Source organism: Cavia porcellus, unplaced genomic scaffold (genome assembly GCF_034190915.1).
Source record: "Cavia porcellus strain 051 isolate PalLab524CR breed Dunkin Hartley unplaced genomic scaffold, mCavPor4.1 scaffold_11, whole genome shotgun sequence".
In the NCBI taxonomy this organism is placed as follows: Eukaryota; Metazoa; Chordata; class Mammalia; order Rodentia; family Caviidae; genus Cavia; species Cavia porcellus.
Genome location: NW_026947494.1, coordinates 65,719,525 through 65,741,976, shown reverse-complemented (window position 1 = coordinate 65,741,976; position 22,452 = coordinate 65,719,525). Strand labels below are relative to the sequence as shown.

At 39.8% G+C, this 22,452-nt stretch overlaps 1 protein-coding gene across 3 annotated transcripts in view; it reads left to right on the top strand.

The window, feature by feature from the left end:
* Positions 1-16,134: 16,134 nt before the first annotated feature.
* Ap3b1 (adaptor related protein complex 3 subunit beta 1) overlaps positions 16,135-22,452 on the top strand; it is a 259,442-nt gene continuing 253,124 nt past the window's right edge. For 2 of the 3 annotated variants that reach the window (XR_010050584.1, XM_063258393.1), the window contains exon 1: positions 16,135-16,375. Coding sequence is in view for 2 of the 3 variants with exons in the window: in XM_063258393.1 (XP_063114463.1) it covers positions 16,248-16,375 (128 nt within the window). In the remaining variant the exon portion in view is untranslated. The remainder of the gene's footprint in view (positions 16,376-22,452) is intronic. The other variant, XM_063258392.1, reaches the window with a different exon arrangement.

Here is a 22,452-nt window from a genome sequence, read left to right as displayed (position 1 = left end):
TTTATGGAGTATCTGGAACGAAATCCTGCCCTATCTCCTGCCCTTGCTTGGACCATTGTTAGAAGTTCTGCTCTTGGTCACAGTAGGTCCTTGTATACTCAATAGAATAACTGCATAAGTCAGACAACAAATGCAAGGCATAAAGCTGATGATGTTATGCCAACACGCCTACGAGCTCGTCCCCCCAGATCCTTAAGTAATCAGGCCAAAGATTTGACCTCAGCCACAACATCAGAGGGGAATGTTATAGCCTAGTTCTAACCATTGCGCCTCATTCCTGTTCTGCATGTGCCACTCGGCCCCCCCGCTTCCTATCTTTCTAGGCTAAGTTTCTATTTCCTGAGAAAGCTGTAAAAGCCTTACGTTTCAGTTTCCTGTAACTCCCTCCCCTACCCCTCATCCGGCTATCTGTAATAAAATGTGCTGTTCTTTAAGAAATGCTTAACTTCAAGGAAATTACAGGAAATTCTGTAAAGTCCAGATGCTACCTAACTGTGTCAGTGATTACAACATTCCTGTGGTTTTCAGCTTTAAAAGCCTAATCCCCCAGCTGTGAGGCGCACAGTCTCCAAATTGGCTCCTGGAGATTGCATTGCCAGGCCTAAAATAAAGCCTTTGCTCCCCAAATTTTAATTTCTTGCTTCCTTGGATTTTATTCCGGGGTCCAATTTATCACAATAATAAGGACATGGCCTGCGGCTGCAGGCATCCCCCATAGTAAGAACATACATCCCAGGCTACAGGCATCCCCTAGCCCATGACTGTTCTGAGGGTCTGAATCAAAGCCCTGGAGGGGTGCTTCTGGTCAGAAGTGCACTGATCTCTTTGTGGTTAACCTGGTGAATGACCTTGAGGGGTATCCTACAGCAGAGGACAAAAACTGCAGCTCAAAAATGTGCTGCCTTTGAATACTTTTATCTCTGTCATTGAAAACCTTAAAGGCCAAATTAATTAGCTCCTATTGTGGAGTTTGAGAGCTGATGTCCAGTTTTTGTAATTTCTGTCTGGGGCCAACTGGGTGATGAATCTTAAGAATAAGTTGCCCTTTTGGCTCTCCTGACCTAGTGCTATAAATTGCCTAATGTCAGCAGCCAGGCAGACTATAAACTAGGCCGGATTTTTATCTCTGGACTGGTTTCTGTGGAGGATCACCTGGACAACTATCCTTGAAAGACAAGTAATTATCTCTATTTTGACTAAACCTGGTCCTTTTTCCATGTATTGATATGTATGGAGCTGGCTATGATTTTTCTTTATCCCTTCAATTGACTTTAAGCAATGCAAATTGGTCTAGCCAAAGTGCTAATGTGTAGTCTTTGAAGCAAGGTAACAAGGCAGTGTTTCTTTGCCCCCATAGCTCCCAAAAAACACGTGTGAGCCATGCTCCATGCTGTCAGCCAGGACCAAACTTCGAGATGAGAGGTTGTAACTTCCCAGGGCATAAAAGATTACATATCACAGCTGAAGAATCAATCCCCAAACATTAGGTACTACTTCAAATTGTGATATACAGGTTACTTTTTCTGCATATCTTTCTCTCTGCATATTACAGAAGGGATTTCAAGTCTCCTACCTAGCTCAGCTCATAGCACTTACATATTTCCTACCATTCTTACTCTCATCTGTTAGCAGTCCCTTAATGGATGAATGAAAATGATGATGAAATCTAGGTTGAGGCCTTTGCTCCAGTGAACCACTATCTTGGCTGGATTTAGGATGCCCATGGCTCTCCATAACTATAAATATGGCTTAGTGTCTTTATTCTTGCTGGGGCTTGCACCAAAGGTGGTAGATTAGAATTAACTTGTTGAAATTCCAGTAACTTTTCCATGGTATTACAAATATAAACTTCAAAGACTTCGATGAGGTCTGGGAAGGGCTTTCTATAGGTTTCCTTGAGTTTATCAAAATTAACTGCTTTATGGTACATCTTGTAATGTTCCTCTACTAGGAAGGTGATCATGTGATATTGACTGGCTATGTTCTGTGAGCCTGTCTGATAGTTTCAGTGTGGATCTTCTCAGGGGAAAGCTTCAGTGTCCTCAGGAAGGTCAGACTGAAGGCATCTGTGGTCATCCCCATAGGATTGGGTCAAAAACCAGAAGATATAATCAGGTCAGACTACCCACCCTTTACTGTGACTCTTATCTTTTTGGGAACTAGAATTTTAACTCCAGCGTGAGTTATAATTGATTTCAGCTGCCTGAGAAAGGAATAAGCAGAAGTGAGAGTAGAAGAAAACTTTTAAAGATATAGGAAGAAGTTTTCTGCCTTGAGGAATTTGGGGCTGGAGATAGTATGATTGCGCTCCTCCCAAGGGGCAGTGGGTGGGTAGTGCAGATGCCACTGAACTTCCCGGAACTGAGGGCTGTGTGGCATGGTGTTCTGTAATGGCTTTTTCTGCCAAGTGTGACACACTGGATTTCTTTTTTCATCTCATTCACAGTGTGTTTTCATCTCCCTCATTAGAGCTGGTAAATCCAGCTCTTATCCAAGAAAGTTGATGCAATAAAGGAGAATGGTGTCAATTTTGTTGAGTCCTGAAAGATGTCTTCTAAAGAATCATATGTAGCAATATCCTACAAAATTCATTGTCATTAAGTTATTTATGGAAGCATAATTAATAACAAAACAAGTAGAAATAAATCAGAATTTCACAATTAGACATGTATTTCACTGAATTCTGATACAGCCATTAAAATGGAATACTGTGCAGGTATAAAGATGAACAAACAAATTTTGTATATATTGACAAGGTATAATCTTCAAGATGTATTAGTAAATATGACTAATCACAAATGTAGAATCTGAAGGTTGATTCCACGGTTTCAAAAACTAGCTCTGTTTCTAATTAGTTGTGTAAGGTTAGGCAAGATTTTCACACTGCTTTTTTCCCTGTGAAGTAATAACTGCTTCACAGGATTGTTAAAATAATCGACTGAGTTAATACATAAAAAGTACTTGAAAGAGCATCTGGCACTAGTGTAATAATTGAAATATAACAATCGAATATGAGTGAGTCATTTATCAATCATGCAACATAATTCATGAAACATGGATTTTAAACATATGGTTGTTTAATATTTCCATAGTTACTGCTGTGTATATTCATGTGCAGGGCTATCTCTGATGCTGTTATCCTAGGTTATTACAGCCTGCTTTGGGGAGCCATTGAAGCTGGAAATTGATCACACATACAAGGCTAGGGTATGGACATCTCAGCAACAAAGGGAACCTGGGGCAAACCATGTGAAGAAGCTGTTTCTGCCCAGAGAAAACCTGGCCCAACAATCTGAAAAGGGGGTTGCTAGGACAACAGGATGTCACGTGACATTAAGTTGCTAAAACATATAAATAAACGTCCCTGCAGTGGGGGGCAGTTTGCTTCCTCCCATCCGGACAATAACGGCTCCACCTGACCCCAGTTTTGTCTCTTCTTTATTTTTCTGTTCCTCTTATAGTCCTTCAAGGAACCTCCAGGGCTGTGTGAGTTGTGGCACCTGTTGAAGGACAGGCTGAGTTTCCCTCAAGTTTGTGCCCTGCATGCGATCTCCAGGTTGTGTCACATCCTGGGAAAAAGTTCCATATGTATTTGTTGACTGAGTTAATAAAACATTCAGATTCCTGTCTGTATATAAATAGGATTTCAGAGATTCAACATTTGGACAATAATTTTAGAAGGTATCAAGGAGGGCTGATTCTACCATTTCAGTAATTATGGGGCAAGTACAGAGATTTTGTCAACTGTTGAGGACCACATCACCTTCCCTAAACCCAAATGTGACTGTACTTACATGCCAGCAGTGTTGGCTGTACAGAAGCGACTTCCCTAAAGTGGCTTTCAGTTGGATTAATGAGTCTGGCTGAGGCTGCGTATGTGTTTTCATGAAAGCAGGTGGCTGGAGTCAGGATTAGCATTTTTCATTACCAATGGCCATGGCTGAGTACAGACAAATGAGCTGTGATACCACAGGGCTAAGATATAAAATAACATTTCCACTGAAGCCTGCATGAATCCAGAGGAAAATTCCTTCCTAGAATTGGCCACAAAGCAGGTTACTTGATAACCATAACCTATAGCTGGTTGTTCTGTCCCTTCTACAAGAATGCTTTGTGCTTTCTGTTATAAATCTTGCCTACCTTGTCACTTGTCTAGCACATCCAGCCACAATCACCTCACCATTTGCCTCAATGAATAAATGTTGAGGTTTTGGCTGCCTTGTGGACTTTTGTTTCCTGAGAACAACTGCAGATCCCTGCTGCACTGCTATTTTGTCTTTGCTTTCTTTTAGTCATGCACTATAATGGCAGGAAATTGGAGGTTCCCAATAGTTAACATACTACTAGAAAGCTGATTTCCACCTAGAACACTGTCCTGAAAAATGTTATGTTATGTTCTTTTCCAAGAATTTTATTTGTAAATGAGGAAAAGAACATATAACATTTTGAACCTCCAAAGTCTCAGAAAGGTTAACTTGCCTGCCTTTATACATGCCACTGGGGCTGGAGTCAAGGCTTTGACCTGGGTCTGCTGCAGAAGAGAGGTGCAAAAGAGAGCTAAAATCATTGACTCTGTAAGGGAGTTGTGGAGAGGGTTATGAAGGAAGGGGTTTCTGTCAAACCAGTATTTCAGCAGCACATGACTGTGCCAAGCATGTTACCTAGCTCTTTAAACTTTAACAAAAACTTGTAACTGAATAAAAATATTAAGTTTATTAAGAATAGGAGGAAAAATATGACAAGAACACTTTGTGTAACTTAGGCCTTTGCCTCTGAGATTAAAGCCATCTAAATTTCTTAAATAAAATATTATAGATGGCCTAAATTTTTTTGTCCATGTTATTTAGTGCTACATCTCTTGACATTTCTAAATCATCATTTCAAATAAATGTTAATCATTATGTAATGAAATCATATTATCTTTTTCTATAGAATGCAATAAAGTTGTAACATTTTGAGGGTGCAAATTTGTAGATGTGCATTATTTTAGAAAACCTGAAATATGGCTAGGGATATAGCTCAGTAAAGTGCTTCACTAGGATGTTCAAAGCCTTGTGTTCAGTACCCAGCACTGCACATAAAACAAAAACAAACAAAAAAACTCAAAGTAGAAAATCTTCTAATGTTTGGTAGGTTGAATAAGTTAAATAACAGAAGAGCTCTTCATGTTCCATAATAATAAATCATTATTTTCTTTAAGCAATAGAGTATGACAGCTTATATTCATTTGGCAAAATGAAATTCATATTTATCTGGGAAAATCATCCTTTTTTAACCTAATGCAAAGCTTCCAGAGTGATATGCATGAAAGCAACCATAGCTAGATAGGCAGGCTGTCCTAGTTATTGGGATACCCAGTGCTATGGGAGTCGGAAAGAGATGCCACATTAGACCAGGTGGTCAGGGAAGAGCTTTGTGAAGAGATGACAACTGAGAGAAAGCTAGAGTGGAATAAAAGCTGAAACAGGTGAAAGGAGCAAGTCATTTGAAGACTGAGGAAGAAATGTTCACAGCAGATAGTTATCAAGTAAGGAATCTCAAATAGCAATACAATTGGTGGATAAATAAGACAAAGGCCAGACTATAGAGTGTAGGATAGAATGTAAACTAAAAGAAGTGGTTCATAGTGAAGTTGAGAGAGAAAGGCAGGCAGGAATAAGGGGGTCCAGGGCAAGTGCATGCAAGTTATATTCCTGAGAGTTTGAGAAGAGATCAGGAAGTGCAGACACTTCTTAAAGCTCCTGTTATTCTTTTTATCATCATTCTAGTTTAAATGCTCTCAAATATAGTAGTTTTATTTCTTATGATAAATTCAAATGAATATTTAAGAAAAATAATGATCAAAATAAAAAGCTAATAAGAAGAACATTATCACTACACATAAACTAAAATAAAAAATTTAAAAATAAAAGAAATTTGAACTTTGTCTGGACTAACCCTGTAAAATTTTAATTCTATGTAAAAACAAGAAGAGCTATTTCATGGTTGTAAAGACTCTAAAATTTTTATCAAGTAGTTTCTTTAGAAAAAGCTCACTAGTCAAAATTATTTCAGTTCTTCCTTGCCTTGAACAAAGAATTGGATGAGACTGTTGGAGACCATGGTGTATAGAGTTAAGTTTCTGAACATAGGGACCTTGGCTGGGTTGGAAAAACTCAACTTCACAGTGTTTTGAAATCATACGTCTGAGGCAGCCAAGGACACAGGCTGTCTTAGTCACTTTATGCTCGTCACTGAGACAAAATACCTGAAGCCCAAAGTTGGGAAAGGAAAGGTTTATTTCTTACAGTTTTTGGAGGTTTCAGTCCACACTCAGTTGGCTCCAAGACAGGCGGGCATGGCTGGGCTGCAGTTCATGGCAGCCGCCAGCAGCAAACTCGAACCAGCAAAGAGAAAAACACAACTTCTTCCTGCCATTACATCACATCCTGGCTCCACCCCTATGTGGGTGGAGCACTGACACCATCAATCCAAGCACACTATACAATGAACCATCACATATGAACAATGCAAACTCATGAGGCCTGGGGGACACAAACATAAACCATGACACAGGCTGTTGACATTTCCTCTTCCAGAGTAGTACAACTATCAACTCTAGAGATCAAACAGTTCTCTTAATGGGCAAATTTACTGCTTGGATAAGTCTTTAAACTAACTTTCCAAGGTCCTGCTCAGTTCTCATGCTTGCCTTAGTGTCCCCTTTCTTTGTTGAAAACCAAATAAATGTGGGCTGTCCAGAGAAGTTTTTTATGTCTCAGAGAGAGTTGTGACTTTCCTACAGCCCTCAAAAATCATATTACTAGCCTCTTTTATTTAAGCCATTCACCAACCACTTGTTGAGATGGGGAGATGGGGACTAGGCCAAGACCCCAACAACTAGCACCTGTACCAGAGACCTGCATCCTTGGACTAGGACTTTAGCCTAAACAAGTTAGTCCACTCAGCATGGAAAGAGTTCAAGATGGAAGAAAACCTTCACAGAAAGAAACGTCACCAAGGACACTCAGGGAATAGAGGAAAAGAAAAGCTCTCCACAAGGAAAAAAGGATGGGTCTTCATGCTGTGAAAAGTGTACTCAAGTTTTCCAGGAATAAAATATGGGGCAAACACATTAATTTTACAGAGTTCACTGTAACTGTAGTTCACTGAACTACAGAGTTCACCACAATAGACTCCAGCTACAGGTGTCAGGATTATCACCCTCAGAGGCATTTGAAGCAAAACCAGTTTGATCTGAAAGGCCCAGGAAAAGCCACAAAAAACACTCGGATTTCTGTACCAATAGAAGACTTACCAAAAAATGCTATAAGAGGTAATCAAATATAATCCATGGTTTTCACAGACAGGCATGATAGAGTCTGATAATTGGGAGAGAGTCGGAAAAAATCTTAAACGTGCACATCATAGAGGAAAAATTATTTCTCTTGAGATTTTCTCAACTTGGAATTTATCACTCAGTTCTAACCCCATTTATAGAGTTCATAGTCCACAGCCTCTGTTTTAGACACAGGAGAAACAAAGCACTTCCACAGAGGCTTCCATGCCAAAGCAGAGGCTTTGTGGGAAGAGCTGACTTACCAGGAACAGAGGTCTTTACAAAGATATTCACCAGCATCAAGGTGTTTGGGGAGAGACTGATTCTGTTTGAAAGACTGGAGAAAATGCAAATCAGAATAAGTCAATCTAGGTACCTACACATTCTCAAAGGGACTATTAAAAGCCCAAAGTGTAAGAACAGGCTGCTTTCTGCTTTTCCCATCACCACTCACATACTCCTGAGTTGGGGGCCAATGGGTACTGCCCGACAGCAGTTGAAGGGAAGCCATAGAACACCCCCAGAGCCTGTAGCCTGGCCAATGAAATCTTTACTAATTAAAATCAGGCATATGCCTCTACCTGAAATTGCTGTTAGTTTCTGAATGGCCTAAATATTTATAATTTCTTTAGATAACTATTTGTTAAGTCTTACAGAAAGATCCGATAAATGCTATTAGAAGGAAAAAACCTCTACATAAGTGGATAATATAAACTCAAATTTTCCAAAGTCTTGGAGTGAGATATCCCAGGAATGTTGTTACAAGAAAAGAAGTTCTAAGTAGATGATTGAATGTGTAGAGACTACTGAGCTGTAAGCTATATAAAGGAAAAAAGACACTAATGATGCCAGTATTCTTAAGACAAAATACAAATAAAAAATATAGATTATAGATTAAAGGGTTTTTATTCCTTCTAAATTCTTATTATAAGAAACCTCTATTAATTGACCTACAGAAAAGTTTCAACTAGTTTATTTATAATTACAAATTTAAAAGTTATTATAATTCAATTTGGCAAAAATATAACGAGTGCACTCTGATTCTGTAAACAAATTGTCTTGTATGTATTTGTTGTTCATCTCTCTGTCCAATTTGTAAACAGCTGTTTCATTTGAATTCAGCAATTGTTCTTCTCTTTGCATTTTTGAAACATTTGTTGTAAGTTAAATTTGCTTTAGGTAAATGTCATTAAAATTAAAGACATGCTTCCATCCAGGATGCAGCTCACTGCTCCCACTACTACGCTAGTATCACTGATCTTCTCTTCCAGGTGTTCAACATGAGGATTGTAGATCAAAACTAGATAGATATTCCTTTAGATCAGGAAATTGGTTGGGGTCTTTTAGTCTTGTAATTACTGGTGTAGCTGAATTTGTCCTACCAGGTACCCCCTTATATCATATAGCAGGATTTACCTGTTGGCTAATTTGGTCAGGGAGACTAGGTGTAGTCCTAGCAAATAAAATCAATTTTGGTCTTGGCTTGAATTTGAGAATTGTCTTCAATTTTGTTAATAAAATCTCTTCCCAGCAAGAGGTCAAGATACTGTAGAACAATTAGAAACTCATGGTTAAACATTTGATCTTCAGAGGAAGAGTAAAGAATTTCCAGCAAGGGCTTCTCTTAACCCCAACGCTATAGACTTAGAGGAGAGTTTTCCAGAGAAGGAAATCAAACCAGAGTGAGCTGAAACTGTGCACCAAGACTAGGAAGCACTGGTTGCAGTGCTTGATTATGCCCTAACCTGCAGTTTCATGGTGATCGACATAATATAATGGTAGGCTCACACCCTCCTTAGCTAAATCGCATCTAAGACCCTGCAAGGGGCATGGCAATCTAGCGGTCCTTCCTTCAGGGAAGGGCTCCACCTGCTTTGGCAACTCCAATCAAGGGCATAATACACAACACGGGAAGATAGTATGGGTGCAAGCCAGAGTAAACCACTATTTTACACTGCATGATAGAAAGCCTCAAGAAAGGCTTTTTGGCAGATTGTGGAACAATGATAAAAATGAAACTACACTGGCTTCAGGCTTTCTATAAAGTAGACTGGTCATGTTTGTGCCCTGCTTGGCCACCAGAGGGCACCCTGAATGTGGAAATTGTTCTCCGAATCCGGGGCAAATTTTCTGGACCTGCACCTGGAGGCCATCCTGATCGATTCCCTTACATTGACTCACGGCTGCAACTGTGCAGAAATCTTCTGCCATGGCTCCAGCCTCATGCCAGACAAGAAAGGAGAAATTTCCTGTTACTCAAAGATGATTAAGTGAGCCAGACCTCACCAATGAAAGAGGCACCCAAGACAAAGGCTTAAGATTTACCCAGTCTAGTCCACTAATCCCGATAAGGAAGTCTTATCTCCTTCTAATATTCATCCGTATCTGGGCAGCTACACGGATGTACCAGATCCCCAAGGCAGCTGCTGCTCCTGACCAGCCACCACCTGCATTATCTGATTCCACTGCTTTGCCCCCACCAATTGTGCCACCACCATCAGGTACTAAGGAGCCACCTGAGCTGAGCCTGATCAATTGCTGACTTCACTCATGGCACCTTCACATGCCCCTCTGGGAATGTCCCAGCAGAGAGGGTCCAAAGCAACCAACTGCTTATTACTATCAACCTTTTAGTTCCAGTGATTTTCCAATTGGAAAAAGCACATGGCACCATACTCTAAGAAGCCTCAGACTGTGGTCGGACACCTCACCTCAGTCTTCCAGACACATTGGCCAACTTGGGCAAACTGGAGACAAATTCTCTTGACTCTTCAGTACTGAAGAGCAAGCCTGCATTAAGAAAAGAAGTCGAGCCTGGAAGTTCCAAAAGATGCTGATGATCCTGAAGCCTGGATAGGCACAGTTTTCCCTGCTAACCTTCCTGATTGGGACTACGATACTGAAGCTGGCCATATAGCTTCGGCCTAGATATCAAAATGCACTTCTGGTGGGGATAAAAGCAGGGGAGGAGGAAAGCCCATCAACATGTCTAAGATTGCTGATGTTATCTAAAGAGGAAAGTCAAATGCAATTCTATGAGACACTGTGAGAGGCTTAACAGACCTATACCCTATTTGAACCTGAGGTTCCTCAGCAACAGATGATAAATTCAGTTTTTATGGTACAATGTTCCTCTGACATCTGGAAGAAAACTCAGAAGATTGAGCAGCTGGCATGTATGTTACTTAGCTATTCCAGATAGCTCAAAAGGTTTTTATAAATCAAGAGGGAGAAGAACAAAAACATAAAAGTAACCAGGCTGTTCTCTTGGTTGCATTTTTGGGAAAGCTTCTCCCAAAAGAGTTCTAAACCAGTCAACAGCAAAACCAGTCAACCTAAGAAGGGCAACCGTCCCTATGCTCTGGCCCCAAACCAATGTGCCCAGTGCAAGTCGTTCAGGCTCCCAAAGCATCAGAACCTGAAACAGCAGCAACCTGAAACCTTATTTTCACTTTTTGAAGGCACTTATTAAACCAGACTGGGCTTCATCAGACTTGGCCAGACAGCCTATGGTCACAATGAAGACCAGGGAAACCAGTGACTTTTATGGTTGATAGCAGAGTCAAATATTTCACTGTCACCCAACCTGTTGATCCTTTGACTTCTCAGAATTCCTAAAGTTGGGGCTACCGGCATCCCCAATGAAAAGAAGTTTTTCCAGAGCTGACCCTGTAAGCTGGGGGACATTTCATCAAACATAATTTCTATACATACCTGAATGCCCGTCCTTCTGCTGGGCTGAGATCTACTGTCAAAGTTGAGAGCAAAAATTGCTCTGAACAAACCTGCCACCTTTACTCTCGAGCCCTCAACCTCTGACTTGATATTGACTTTAACTGTGCCCTGAGAAGAAGAATGGCATCTCAATCAAACAAAGATGCCCACAGACTGTAATTCTGGGACATTAAAAGCACATTTCCAGATGTTTGCACAAAAGACTTGCCCCTGGGCCTAGTCATTAACTATGCCCCCTTGATGACTGGATTTAATCTGAGAGCTATTCCTGTCACCACCAAACATGTCTCAGGAGGCCTGCCTTTGGATTGAGCCCAAAATCTCTAGGTTGAAACAAGCTGGAATGCTGGTAGACTGCCAGTCACCCTGGAACACTCCACTATTGCTGGTTAAAAAGCCTAATGGGGACCCAGCAGTGCACAATCTGCATTGCCAGTGCAGCCACTGTAACTCTGCATACAATGATTCCAAACCCATACTCCCTCCTGGGCCTACTTCCTCCTGATGTCACCTGGTTCAACTGCCTGGATTTAAATTATGCTTTCTTCTGCCTAGGAAAAGCTCTTGCTAGTCAACTGCTTTTTACTTTTGAATGGGAGGACCTGACACAGGACAAAAGGGACAACTCACTTGGATGCATCTCTCACAAGAATTCAAGCACTTGCCTACACTGTTCAGGGAAGCGTTGGCAGCTGACCTAGCCAAGTTCCCCCACAAGAAACTCAACTGTGCACTACTACAGTACATTGGTGATACCCTGATCAGAAGTCCTAATAAAGAGGACTGCTGGAAGGGAACAAAAGCCCTCCTACATCACTATATGACACTGGGTACAAAGTCTTCTGGGAGAAAGTTCAAATCTGTAAACAACAGCTATATAGCTAGGATCTGATTTAGAAAAGGGGCTTTGACACTTAGGTCCAGAAAGAAAACAAATCATCTGTTCCATTTCACGGTCTGACTGTAAAAGGGAACTCAGAGAATTTTTAGGGGCAGCCAGTTTCTGCCAAATGACATATTGAAAAAGCCTAAAACCAGAGGGACCCAACTGGTCCCAAGGAGCCAACTGTCCTTAGGAGGACCCAACTACAAAGAGAATTACACGTTGATCTTCCTTACAAACACAGATGTAAAACTCCTAAATAAGGAGTTGGCAAACATGATATGCAAATCATCCAGAAAATTTTACACCATGACCAAGTGGGAGTCATGTCAGGGATGCAGGGATGGTTCAACATATGTAAATCAATAAATGTAATACACCATATTAATAGAGCTACGGACAATAATCCTATGATCATCTTAGTACATGTAGAAAAGTTTCTGACAAAGTTTAGCACCCAGTCACATTAAAAACTCTACAGAAAATTGGAATAGATGGTCTTTATCTCAACTTATGACTGATCATTTTTTTCTCTAAAATTAGGAACAAGACAAAAATGTCTAATGTCTCCATTCTTATTCAATGTAGTCCTGGAAACATTAGCCAGAGCACTTAGACAAGAGAAAAAAATAAAAGGAATACCAATAGGAAAAGAAAAAGATAAAGTATCATTATTTGCAAATGACACGATATTCTAATAGAAGACCCCAAGAACTCTACTAAAAAGTGCTAGATTTAATAAGCAAGTGCAGTAGTATAAATGGATACAAAGTCAACACTCAAAAATCCATAGCTTTCCTGTATATGAATAACAAATTCACCGAGAGAGAAATTAGGAAATAATATTTTTCACAATAGAATCCAGAAAAATGAAACATCTAGGAATTTATCTAACAAATGATGTAAAAGACCTCTAAATTGAAAATTACAATACCCTGAAAAAAGAAATTGAAGAGAATGTCAGAAAATGGAAAGACATTCCTTTTTCTTGGATAGGAAGAACCAAATGACCATACGTCAAAAACTGTTACATAGATTTAATGCAATTCTTATCAAAATTCCAATAGCATACTTCACAGAATTAGCGAACACTATTCTAAAATTCATTTGGAATCAGAGGAGAACTAGAATACAAAGGCAATTCTGGGAGGCAAAGACAATACAGGGATCATCACAATCCCTGACCTGAATTTATACTATAAAGCTACTGTGATAAAAATACACTGTGGTACCGGCAAAAAAACCCAAGACCCAAAAACCAAAACCAAAAACTAAACCCCCAAAAACAAAAACCCCCAAAGATCAATGGAACAGATTAGAAGGTGCAGAAACAATGGCAGACACACTATTGGAAGTAAGATAGCTCATTAACAAATGGTGCTGGAAAAACTGGCTCTGTATACACATGCCAAAGATTAAAACTGGACCCATATCTTTAAACACGTACTAAGCTAAAATCAGAATGGATCAAGGATCTTAATATTAAAACAGAAACCTTAAATCTGCTAAAGATATAGTAGGTAAAGCTATGAGAAGACACTGGTATAGGCTAAGACTTTATGAACAAAACCCTGATTGCATAGGAGCTATCACAAAGAATCAACAACTGAGATCTTACCCAATTGAAAAGCTTTTGCACAGCAAGACAAACCACCAACAGAGTGAAGAGAAACCCCACAACCGGGGAGAAAATGGTTTGCCAGTTGTTCCTCAAAGGATTACTATACAGAACATATAAAGAACTCAAAAAAATCAGTCCACCCAGATTTAAAGACCCAATCCAAAAAATGGGCATCTGAGATGAATATACACTTCTTAGATGAAGAAATACAAACAGCAAATAAATATAAGAAAAAATGTTAAACATCACTGGTGATTTGAGAGACGCAAGTTTAAACAACATGAATTCCATCTTACCCTGGAAAGATTAGCTATTATCAAGAAACCAATGAATAAGAAGTGCTAGAGGGACTGTGGGGAAAAAGGAACACTTCTCCACCATTGGTGGGAGAGTAAAATGGTGCAACCACTGTGGAAATCAGTGTGAAGATGCCTCTAAATCTAGGTTAAGATCTATGTCTCATTTGACATAGCTATTCCTCTTCTAGGTATCTTCCTAGAATTAAAAGCATCATACCACAGCAATATATGTATATCCATGTTTACAGCAGCACAATTTATTATAGTTAGATCTCGAAAACAGCCTAAATGCCCATCAGCTGAGTAATGGATTAAAAAAAAAGATGTTGTCTTTTTATACAGTGGAGTACAACTCAGCCATAATGAAGGATAAACTGTAGACTTTTGTAGGTAAATGGAAGCAATGCAAGACCATACTCATAAATGAAATAAACCAGACTCACATGTATAAACATCATATTGTTTCCTTAGTGTGAGAAGCTGAAAAAGTAAGTAAGATCCAAAATGAACAACAGATATTGTAACATGGGAAGAAGCTTCACAAAGAAAGAGAAACTGGGGTGGGAGAATGGAGAAAAAAGGAAGGGAAAAGCAAAAAAAAAAAAAATATATATATATATATATTATATATATATATATACACACACACACATTTATGACAAGATCATTGTACTAGTTAATTTTGCTTAGTTCACTGAAAAGGAAGTTTTGTGCTTAAGGTTTGGACAACTAAATGCAGATATCTTGTATTTTAAGTAACTAATTTCATTATGATCATCAAACTAAAAATTTATTACAAACTGGGGGCAGTGCTACACACTTGTAAACCCAGTATTCTGGGAGGCTGAGCCAGGAGGATTGAAAGTGTTAGGGATGTCTGGAGAATGTAGTGCCAAAACTACAGAACATTACTGCGTCAAAATAAAATAGGGCTGAGGATGTAGCTTAGTTTGAAGGTCCTGGCTTCAATTCCCCATACCACACGGCAGAAAAATGAGTAGTACAAATCAAATTGATGAAAATAAAACGTTTTTAGAAACTCAAGATTTGACGAGTATGTTAGGAAAGATGATCTCTTATACCCTGCTGTAAGGGTGTAGAGTGCTAAAACTATGTTAGAAAATATTTTAGGATATCCTGTAAATGTTCTCTTGCTCCGAAACCAAGCAAGATGGACTCAGGCATAAGCCAGAAATTCTCTAGGATATATGCACATAAATGCCTTTGTTTTGTAGATAATGCAACAAAAACTTAGCATCTTATACTATTAAATGAGTAACACAGACAAACCATCTCTGCCTATCATCAATTAGTTTTAGGTCAAATCCTATCAATGAATCAATATTGAAAAATCTTTGTGGAGAAGTATCTTAACAGCTCTGAGCAGACTACAGTCTGGAGAATATTATCCTGATCCCACTTCGAGCCACGGTCCCGCGCGTGCCACCGAGCTGTGTGGCTTGGGAAGGGCTTGAGCTCACATTGTGGTCTCAGGCTGCCGGCTGGGTCGGATTTCGGTTTCCAGGTGCTGGTTTGGCTGACCCTTGTTTCAGCCGTGGTGTCCTGGGCTCCAGGTTTTGACGCCTTTGGAAGAGGAACCAGGTGCTGGGAGTGGTGGAGTGCCATCCCCTTAGCCAGTAGGGCGGTCGAAGGTGCGCGACGACCCCAGGTAGTTGCACGTGGCTCCCCGTGAGGTGCGCCTCGGCCCGTGGGAGGCCAATGCGGACCACGCACTTCCTGGTCCCACGCCCAGGCCGAAGGCACTCCCGGAGCTGGATGCTGGAGTGGAAGGGGCGGCGCAGGTCTCTCCGAGCGTTTCCCCACTCGCCTGGAACTCTGAGTGTCTCGGCGCGGAGCAGAGGGGACCAGCGCGTGAGGAGCGGGAGCGAAGGGCCTGGAAAGTAGATCGGCAGTGTAGACCACGGTCCAAGAGAAACAAGCGCCGTCACAGTCTCCAGAGTGAGAGACCGAAGTATGCGTGAATCAAAGTGCCCAGCGTGTGCGGGACAACAGGAAAAGGCGCCAGGTCTCCGTAGAGAGAAGAGGACGCGGAAAGAATCGAGATGCGTGTGTGCCCCAGCCGACTCCCCTTGAGGAACGCAGCCGCTTTGTACTGCAAGGATTAACTAGTAAAACAAAGTTTGGCAGCGTAAACCCCGTAGAGCGCGCAGACTGCATAACCACGTGCCCCTGACTCCTCCCCGCCTCGGCGGCCTTGGAATCGTGGAGGACAGCCGGTCAGACCGGCGCACCGCCCGCACTGGGCATGCGCAGGCCGGAGTGCAGGGGCGGCCGTGACGAACCCGGAAGCGCCCGCGCGAGAAGTAGTTTTGTTCCGCTTCTTCGGAACAGAGTCTGCGGCAGAGCCTGAGACTCGGCGGGGCCGGGACTATGTCGAACAACAGCTTCACGTACAGTGAGCAGTCTGGGGGAGGGGAGGCAGCAGAGCTGGGACAGGAGGCGACCGCGACCATTTCCCCCGCGGGCGCCCTCGGCCTTTTCAGCAGCGACTTGAAGAAGTGAGGAGAGGGAGGCTGGGTGGGCGGGGGGGGGGGGAGGACGGGAGTCCCGGGGCGCGGGCGCCGCCCGACTCTGCCGGGCCGCGGGGTGGGTGCTGGGCGGCCGGGCTGCGGTGCGTTTGTGCTGCCATCTCTAATGGTTTTCAAACTTGCGTGGAAAAGCCACGTGTGGAGCTTAGGATTCCATAACCCCCTCAAAACGCTCACTGACACAAGTCCGAATTTCAGACATACATGAGGTTAATTTAATGCTTTTTGGATCAGTCGTTGAAAAATCCACTTTTTTAGGGTAAAGAGTGTTTTGGATTGTGAGTGTGTGTTGCTTATGGAAATTATTCTGATACTGTAATGCAGGGGCAAAGTGGTGGCTTTTTTGGTTTTGTTTTGTTTTTAAAGGGAAGGTTTCACTATACAGTTCAGGCTCGTTTTGAACTCATTACATAGCAAGGCTGCTCAGAATCTCAAGCCTGTCCTCCTAGGTCAGCCTTCTGAGTACGGGGATTACTGCTGGCGCCACCACGCCCAGTGAAGTGGCTGTTGCTGAATGGATGAACTGGTTAACATACCACCACTAGTGTTCTTAGTAGTCTATCCTTTGAATACAGAAGAAAAAAGCAATCCCAAAGAATAACGTGGGTAGAGAATATTTTAAACAGCGTTACCTTGAAAAAAAAAACCTGGTTTTACAAATAAGTGAATTCAAATAATGAATGCTAAACTGTATATCCCGAGTTTTGTAAAAAGTAACAGTTCCTTTTAAGTATCTCCTAGAAGTGAAAATAATCCTCCAAATTTTTAATTTTTAAATTTTGGATCGGGATAGTTTAATCTTACAGCATCAGTGTGTTCATGTCTTAGTGTAGTCACTTTTACATTTTTTTTTTTTTTTTTTTTGGTCTCAGTACTAAACAGTGTGGTCACATAATAAACTGCCACTAACTTCATGCTAGATTAAAGTGGTTATGCTCTCATACCTATGTATGTGTCAGAAAGGTGTAATTGAAATTTAAATGTGTAACAAGATTGGATAGTCTAGGAAGTACTAGTTGTTGAATGTTGGGGTTAAATTTTGACTGTGGTCTATTAACATTTCTGAAATTTAAAAAAGACATTTGTTTTCATTAGTCTCAGTTTAGAAAAGTTTAAGATAACTGATTTCACTTTTTATTCTGTACATTTTGATGCATTTGTGAAAAAATTGATCTAAGAAGGTGTTTATTGTAATTCTGCATTTTTATTTGCAAAATATTTTGGCTATTGCATTGACCTATTTTGGGTGTATTTTACTTACAGTTGGTTTACTTTCATGGTTTGTGAACATCTAAGATGTTTTTCCTGTTGATTTTGTCAGTTTTGGGCCTGGTTTGGAAGGAATGTGTTGCTTTGACCAGTGTTACTGGAGGTTGGATTTGAAATAAAAAGAGCTAAAATTGTGCACTTATTGTACATTCATTGTCACATTCTGTCTCTCTATTGGTTACTTTTCTTTAGTTGCTGAGACAAAATACCCAACACCCAAAATCAATGAAGGAAAGGTTAGTTTAGCTCACAGTTTATGGAGGTTTCACTCCATAATCAGTTTGCTCCAAGACAGGATGGCATGGCACAGGTGCAGTACTTTCAGGCCACACCAAACAGCAAAGGAACAAGAGCCAAACGGAGTTGGGAAGCAAGGCTCTTCTCTTGCTTTATATTGTAATCAGGCTACCACCCTCCCAGGGCCAGTGTAAGGTGTAGCAATCACAAAATCTTCATACCCTCCTGTTCTGCAGGTTGAGGATGTGCACAAAGCAAGGACCCTGGCTTCCTGCTGAGTGCTTACACTTCTAAACTTCTCAGGTTGACACAGTGAGTCAACCGTTAACAGTCTTTTCCTTTTGTCCTGCCTGTTGGAATGCTAGACAGTGCCCTGCTGGGAACTCCATCCTCAGCCTTCTGTCCTCTAATCACCTTATAGGATGCCACCAGCTGCTTTTTGGATTCCACTACATGGATGGAGAGATTGGAATGCAGTAGCTATTTCTCAGCAGCCAAAATCAAAAAGCTGCCTGGGGGCTGGGGATTTACCTCAGTGGCATAAGCACCTGCCTTGCAAGCAGGTGGTCATGAGTTTGATCCCAGTACCTATTAAAAAAAAAAAAAAAGCTGCCTGAATTTTAGCCCAGTCACTGGATGTTTTAATAGCTGATGTTCATAGTACTTTTATTTGAGAATGCGTCCAACTCACTAAAAGTTTAAAACTTTGGATAATAGTTGTAGACAGTGTATGACCTTAAAGCTTGGTTGGGAGTGGAAATAGAAACATTTGTTCATGAACTTCAGTCCAAGAGAGATACAAGATTTCTTTTTAACCGGTACCAGGGATTGAACTCACAATCACCTGCTTGCAAGGCAGGTAGGTGCTTATGCCGCTGAGCTAAATCCCCAGCCCCTGATACAAGGAGATTTCTGTTGTCCAAGTGGCCACATAATTTCTCTTGAGGCTGCATGCTAGTTTTTATAAACTGTGCTATGACTTTTTCATTTTTAATGAGTTATTTTGAAATAGTTTTAAGTTTATAAAATTGTAACAAAAGTACAACAGTAGAAGTACCTTTTATGGATATTCACCAATTGAGAGAAAAATTTGGTACCCTGCTTGCTCTCTGTCCCCGTCTTCCTCCTTTTGTCACTAATGTGTATACAAACATGTGCATGCTTTTTTTGTTACTGTCATCTGATTTGTTGGAGAATGATTGTGTATGTTATGTTACTTTACTCTTAAAGCCTTTGTGTATATTTTTAAGGAGTAAAAGTGGTACTTTTTGATTTTTTTATATAAATGTGTAGGTTTATTTCATTTTTATTCTCTGCTTAAGTTTATTGGTACATTTAAATATACATACTGACTACATTCATCACAAAAATATTGTTGTGTGTATATGGTTTATCTCAATTCTTTTTTTCCTCCATTTCCCAACCTCTCTTCAACCTCACTTCTCCTCATTTATACGAAGACTTTGTTTACATTTTTCCTTTTCTCATTTTTTTGCTTTCTTTTTCCCCTTGTTGCTCCCTAGTCCCCCTTCCCATTTGAACATTTTCTGTTTGACAGTTATCTGTTATACATTTTGGTTCTTCCCTATACTTTTGGTTTCCCACACCAGAGAAACAATGCAGGATTTACATATGTGTGTTGAATTCATTTCATTTAATGAGTATGGGCTCAGGGGGCATCCATTTACCTGGAAATGTTTCAAATTTATCTTTCTTTAAGGTAGTGTAGTACTTCATTGCATAAAAACCCCACACTTTTCCTTATCCTTTCATCAGCTGATGGACATTTGGTCTGTTTCCAAGATTTGACCATTATAAACCGTGTCCCTATAAACATGGATGTGCATGTATCACTGTGGTATGATACTTGGTATCTTCCCAAAAGAAATAAGGGAAGATAGCAAGATGGTGAATAAGTGGTTGAATTGAACCTCCAGTTTCGGTTTTGGAGGAATCTCCACACTGACTTCCACAGTGGTTACTCCAGTCTGTATCCTCACCAGTAAGTAGAGAAGGGTTTTTTTTTTTTTTTTATCTGCACGGCCTCTCCAACATTTCTCCTCAACGTTTGTTACTGGTTGATTTCTTGATAATAGCCATTTTTTCTGAAGTGAGATGAACTCTCAGTGTTGTTTTAATTTGCATCTGTTGAATGACCTGTGACTTTTTATTTTTTATTTGTCCTTTTGAGACAAGGTCTCACTATGCAGTTCAGGCTGGCCTTGAGCTCTCTTTGTAACCCAGGTTGGTCTCAAACTTGCCACAATCCTCCTGCCTTAGCCTCCCAAGTGTTGGGATTACCTGCATGCACCATGTCTCTGCTGATGATGCTGAGCATTTTTTCATGTATTTATTTATCATTTGTATTTCATCTGAAAAGTGCATTCATCTCAAATGCCCATTCTGGATTGAGTCTTTCTATTTGGGGGGGGGGTCTTAATTTTTTAAAATTCTTCACATATTCTAGGAATCGTTCTTTAGTTGAGGAAGAGCTGGCAGTGATTTTTTTCACACTTGGGTTGTCTCTTTTTTGTTTTTTTGCTGCATAAAAGCTTTTAATAAGATGAGATCCCATTTGTTGATTCTTTGTAATATTTCCTGTGTGATTGGAGTTTTGTTCATAAAATGTTGGCCTATACTTATATCTTCAACAATAAGCTATTCGCTCTTACAGCAGATTTTTTCTGTCTTATGTTTAGGTCTTTGATCCATTTTGATTTTAGTTTAGTGCATGGTGAGAAATATGGGTGTAGTATTAGTCTTCAGCATGGGAAAAGCCAGTTTTCCCAGTATCATTTATTAAAAAGGCTTCCTTGCAGTGAAAGTTTTTGGCCTGTTGAACATAAGGTAGCTGAGTGTGTTTGCAGATGTTTCTGCATCTTCTAATCAGTTCCATTGATTCTCAGGTCTGGTATTGTTTGTTTTTTTTCCCCAGTGCCATGCTGGTTTTTTTTTTTTTTTTAATTTAAAAGCAAAAAGAGAAAAAACAAAACAAAACAAAGTGGTGTAAGGGTATAAGTAATACAGAACTATAAAAAAAAAGTAAGAAATCACCAGTTAATAGATTACACATTATCATCTTAGAGATAGTTGCTCAAGTCACAGTATCAAAGCATACAAAGTGGACGTTCAAACAGTGAGGCTGCAAACACTTGTGTTCAATGATCCAACCATAAAGATTAATATGGTCATCTGTTTAACACCCCTAAACACAGTTGTAGTTGTATCCTTTAGAGTACTTTTTTCTCCTCTTTTTTACAACAGAATTTACACATTTTGGGTTTTATTACTCCTTAGTTCTTATTACTTTTTTTTTTTTAAGGAAAAGAATAAAGTCAAATATGGCAAACAAAGCTGTCTATCAAAACCAAGGATAGACATAGCACATGATGTAAAAACAGAGTACAAGGTTATCAACAATGCTTACCATAATGCCTCTTGCTTCCTTAAAAAGAATTGTCTATCTCATTAGGTATTATAAAGTTGAACAAAATAGTAGAGAACAAGACCAATAAAACCTAAGTTTTGGACTTCCAAAGAAGATAATAGTCAAACCAGAATGGGCATCATAGTGAATCTTATTGCCTTCAAAGTAGTTGCCTATACCCTCAAACTTGATACTATCATACAGAACGGAACAGAGTCTAATCAGTCAAAACACGATAGTGGGAGTATTACATGACTTCAAATCAAGTTAATAGGAAGTCAAAAAAGTTACTATAATATATCCTGCTAATTTTTTTGATTTTTCCCCTTAATTAAAAAAATCAAAAAACTAAATAATTTTTTTAATGAATAAGGGAGAGATTGAGATAAAAGAGGATATAACAACATAACAATACAGGTCAAAGCATGACAGTTTCAGCAACCTAGTGCTTCATCACCAAATAACCTGACTTAATAGTAGTTACCATAGCGTTTTTTCCTTGAAATATTTGAATATAATTTCATATACTATAGCTTCAAGCATATCAAGTCAGTGTAAAACCATTCAAGTGGATGAAAGCATTGTAGTGTATTTAGAACCAGCTAACAGAAAACGAACAATGGTTTCTATATTATCTCTTTGCCTATAACAATTTTTGTTTATACTATTACATATAATAAAATCCAGCAAGATACATCATGTTAAAACCAATGGAGACAGAAGAGCCATAGTTTGGTAGGGCTTCAAAACAAGATGATAGTAAATCAGCACTAGCTATTATGATGACTTATTTTCTTCAAAATAGCTGTTCATTTCATCACAGGCAGTAATATCAAGCAGCCCAGAATAAAGCCATTCCAATTAATAAGTGAAAACTTTATAAGGCTTCAAGGCCACATAATGGGGAATCATGATTATCACATACTTTCATATATTTGAATCATTACTTACATTAGGGAAACTTCGGTATTCACACATGCGAGATTGATTTATTTCACTTATGAGTATGGTCTCAAGCTGTGCCCATTTATTGATAAATATCTCAATGTGATCCTTCTTTATAGCTGCGTAATACTCCATTGTATAGAAATACCACAACTTTTTTTATCCATTC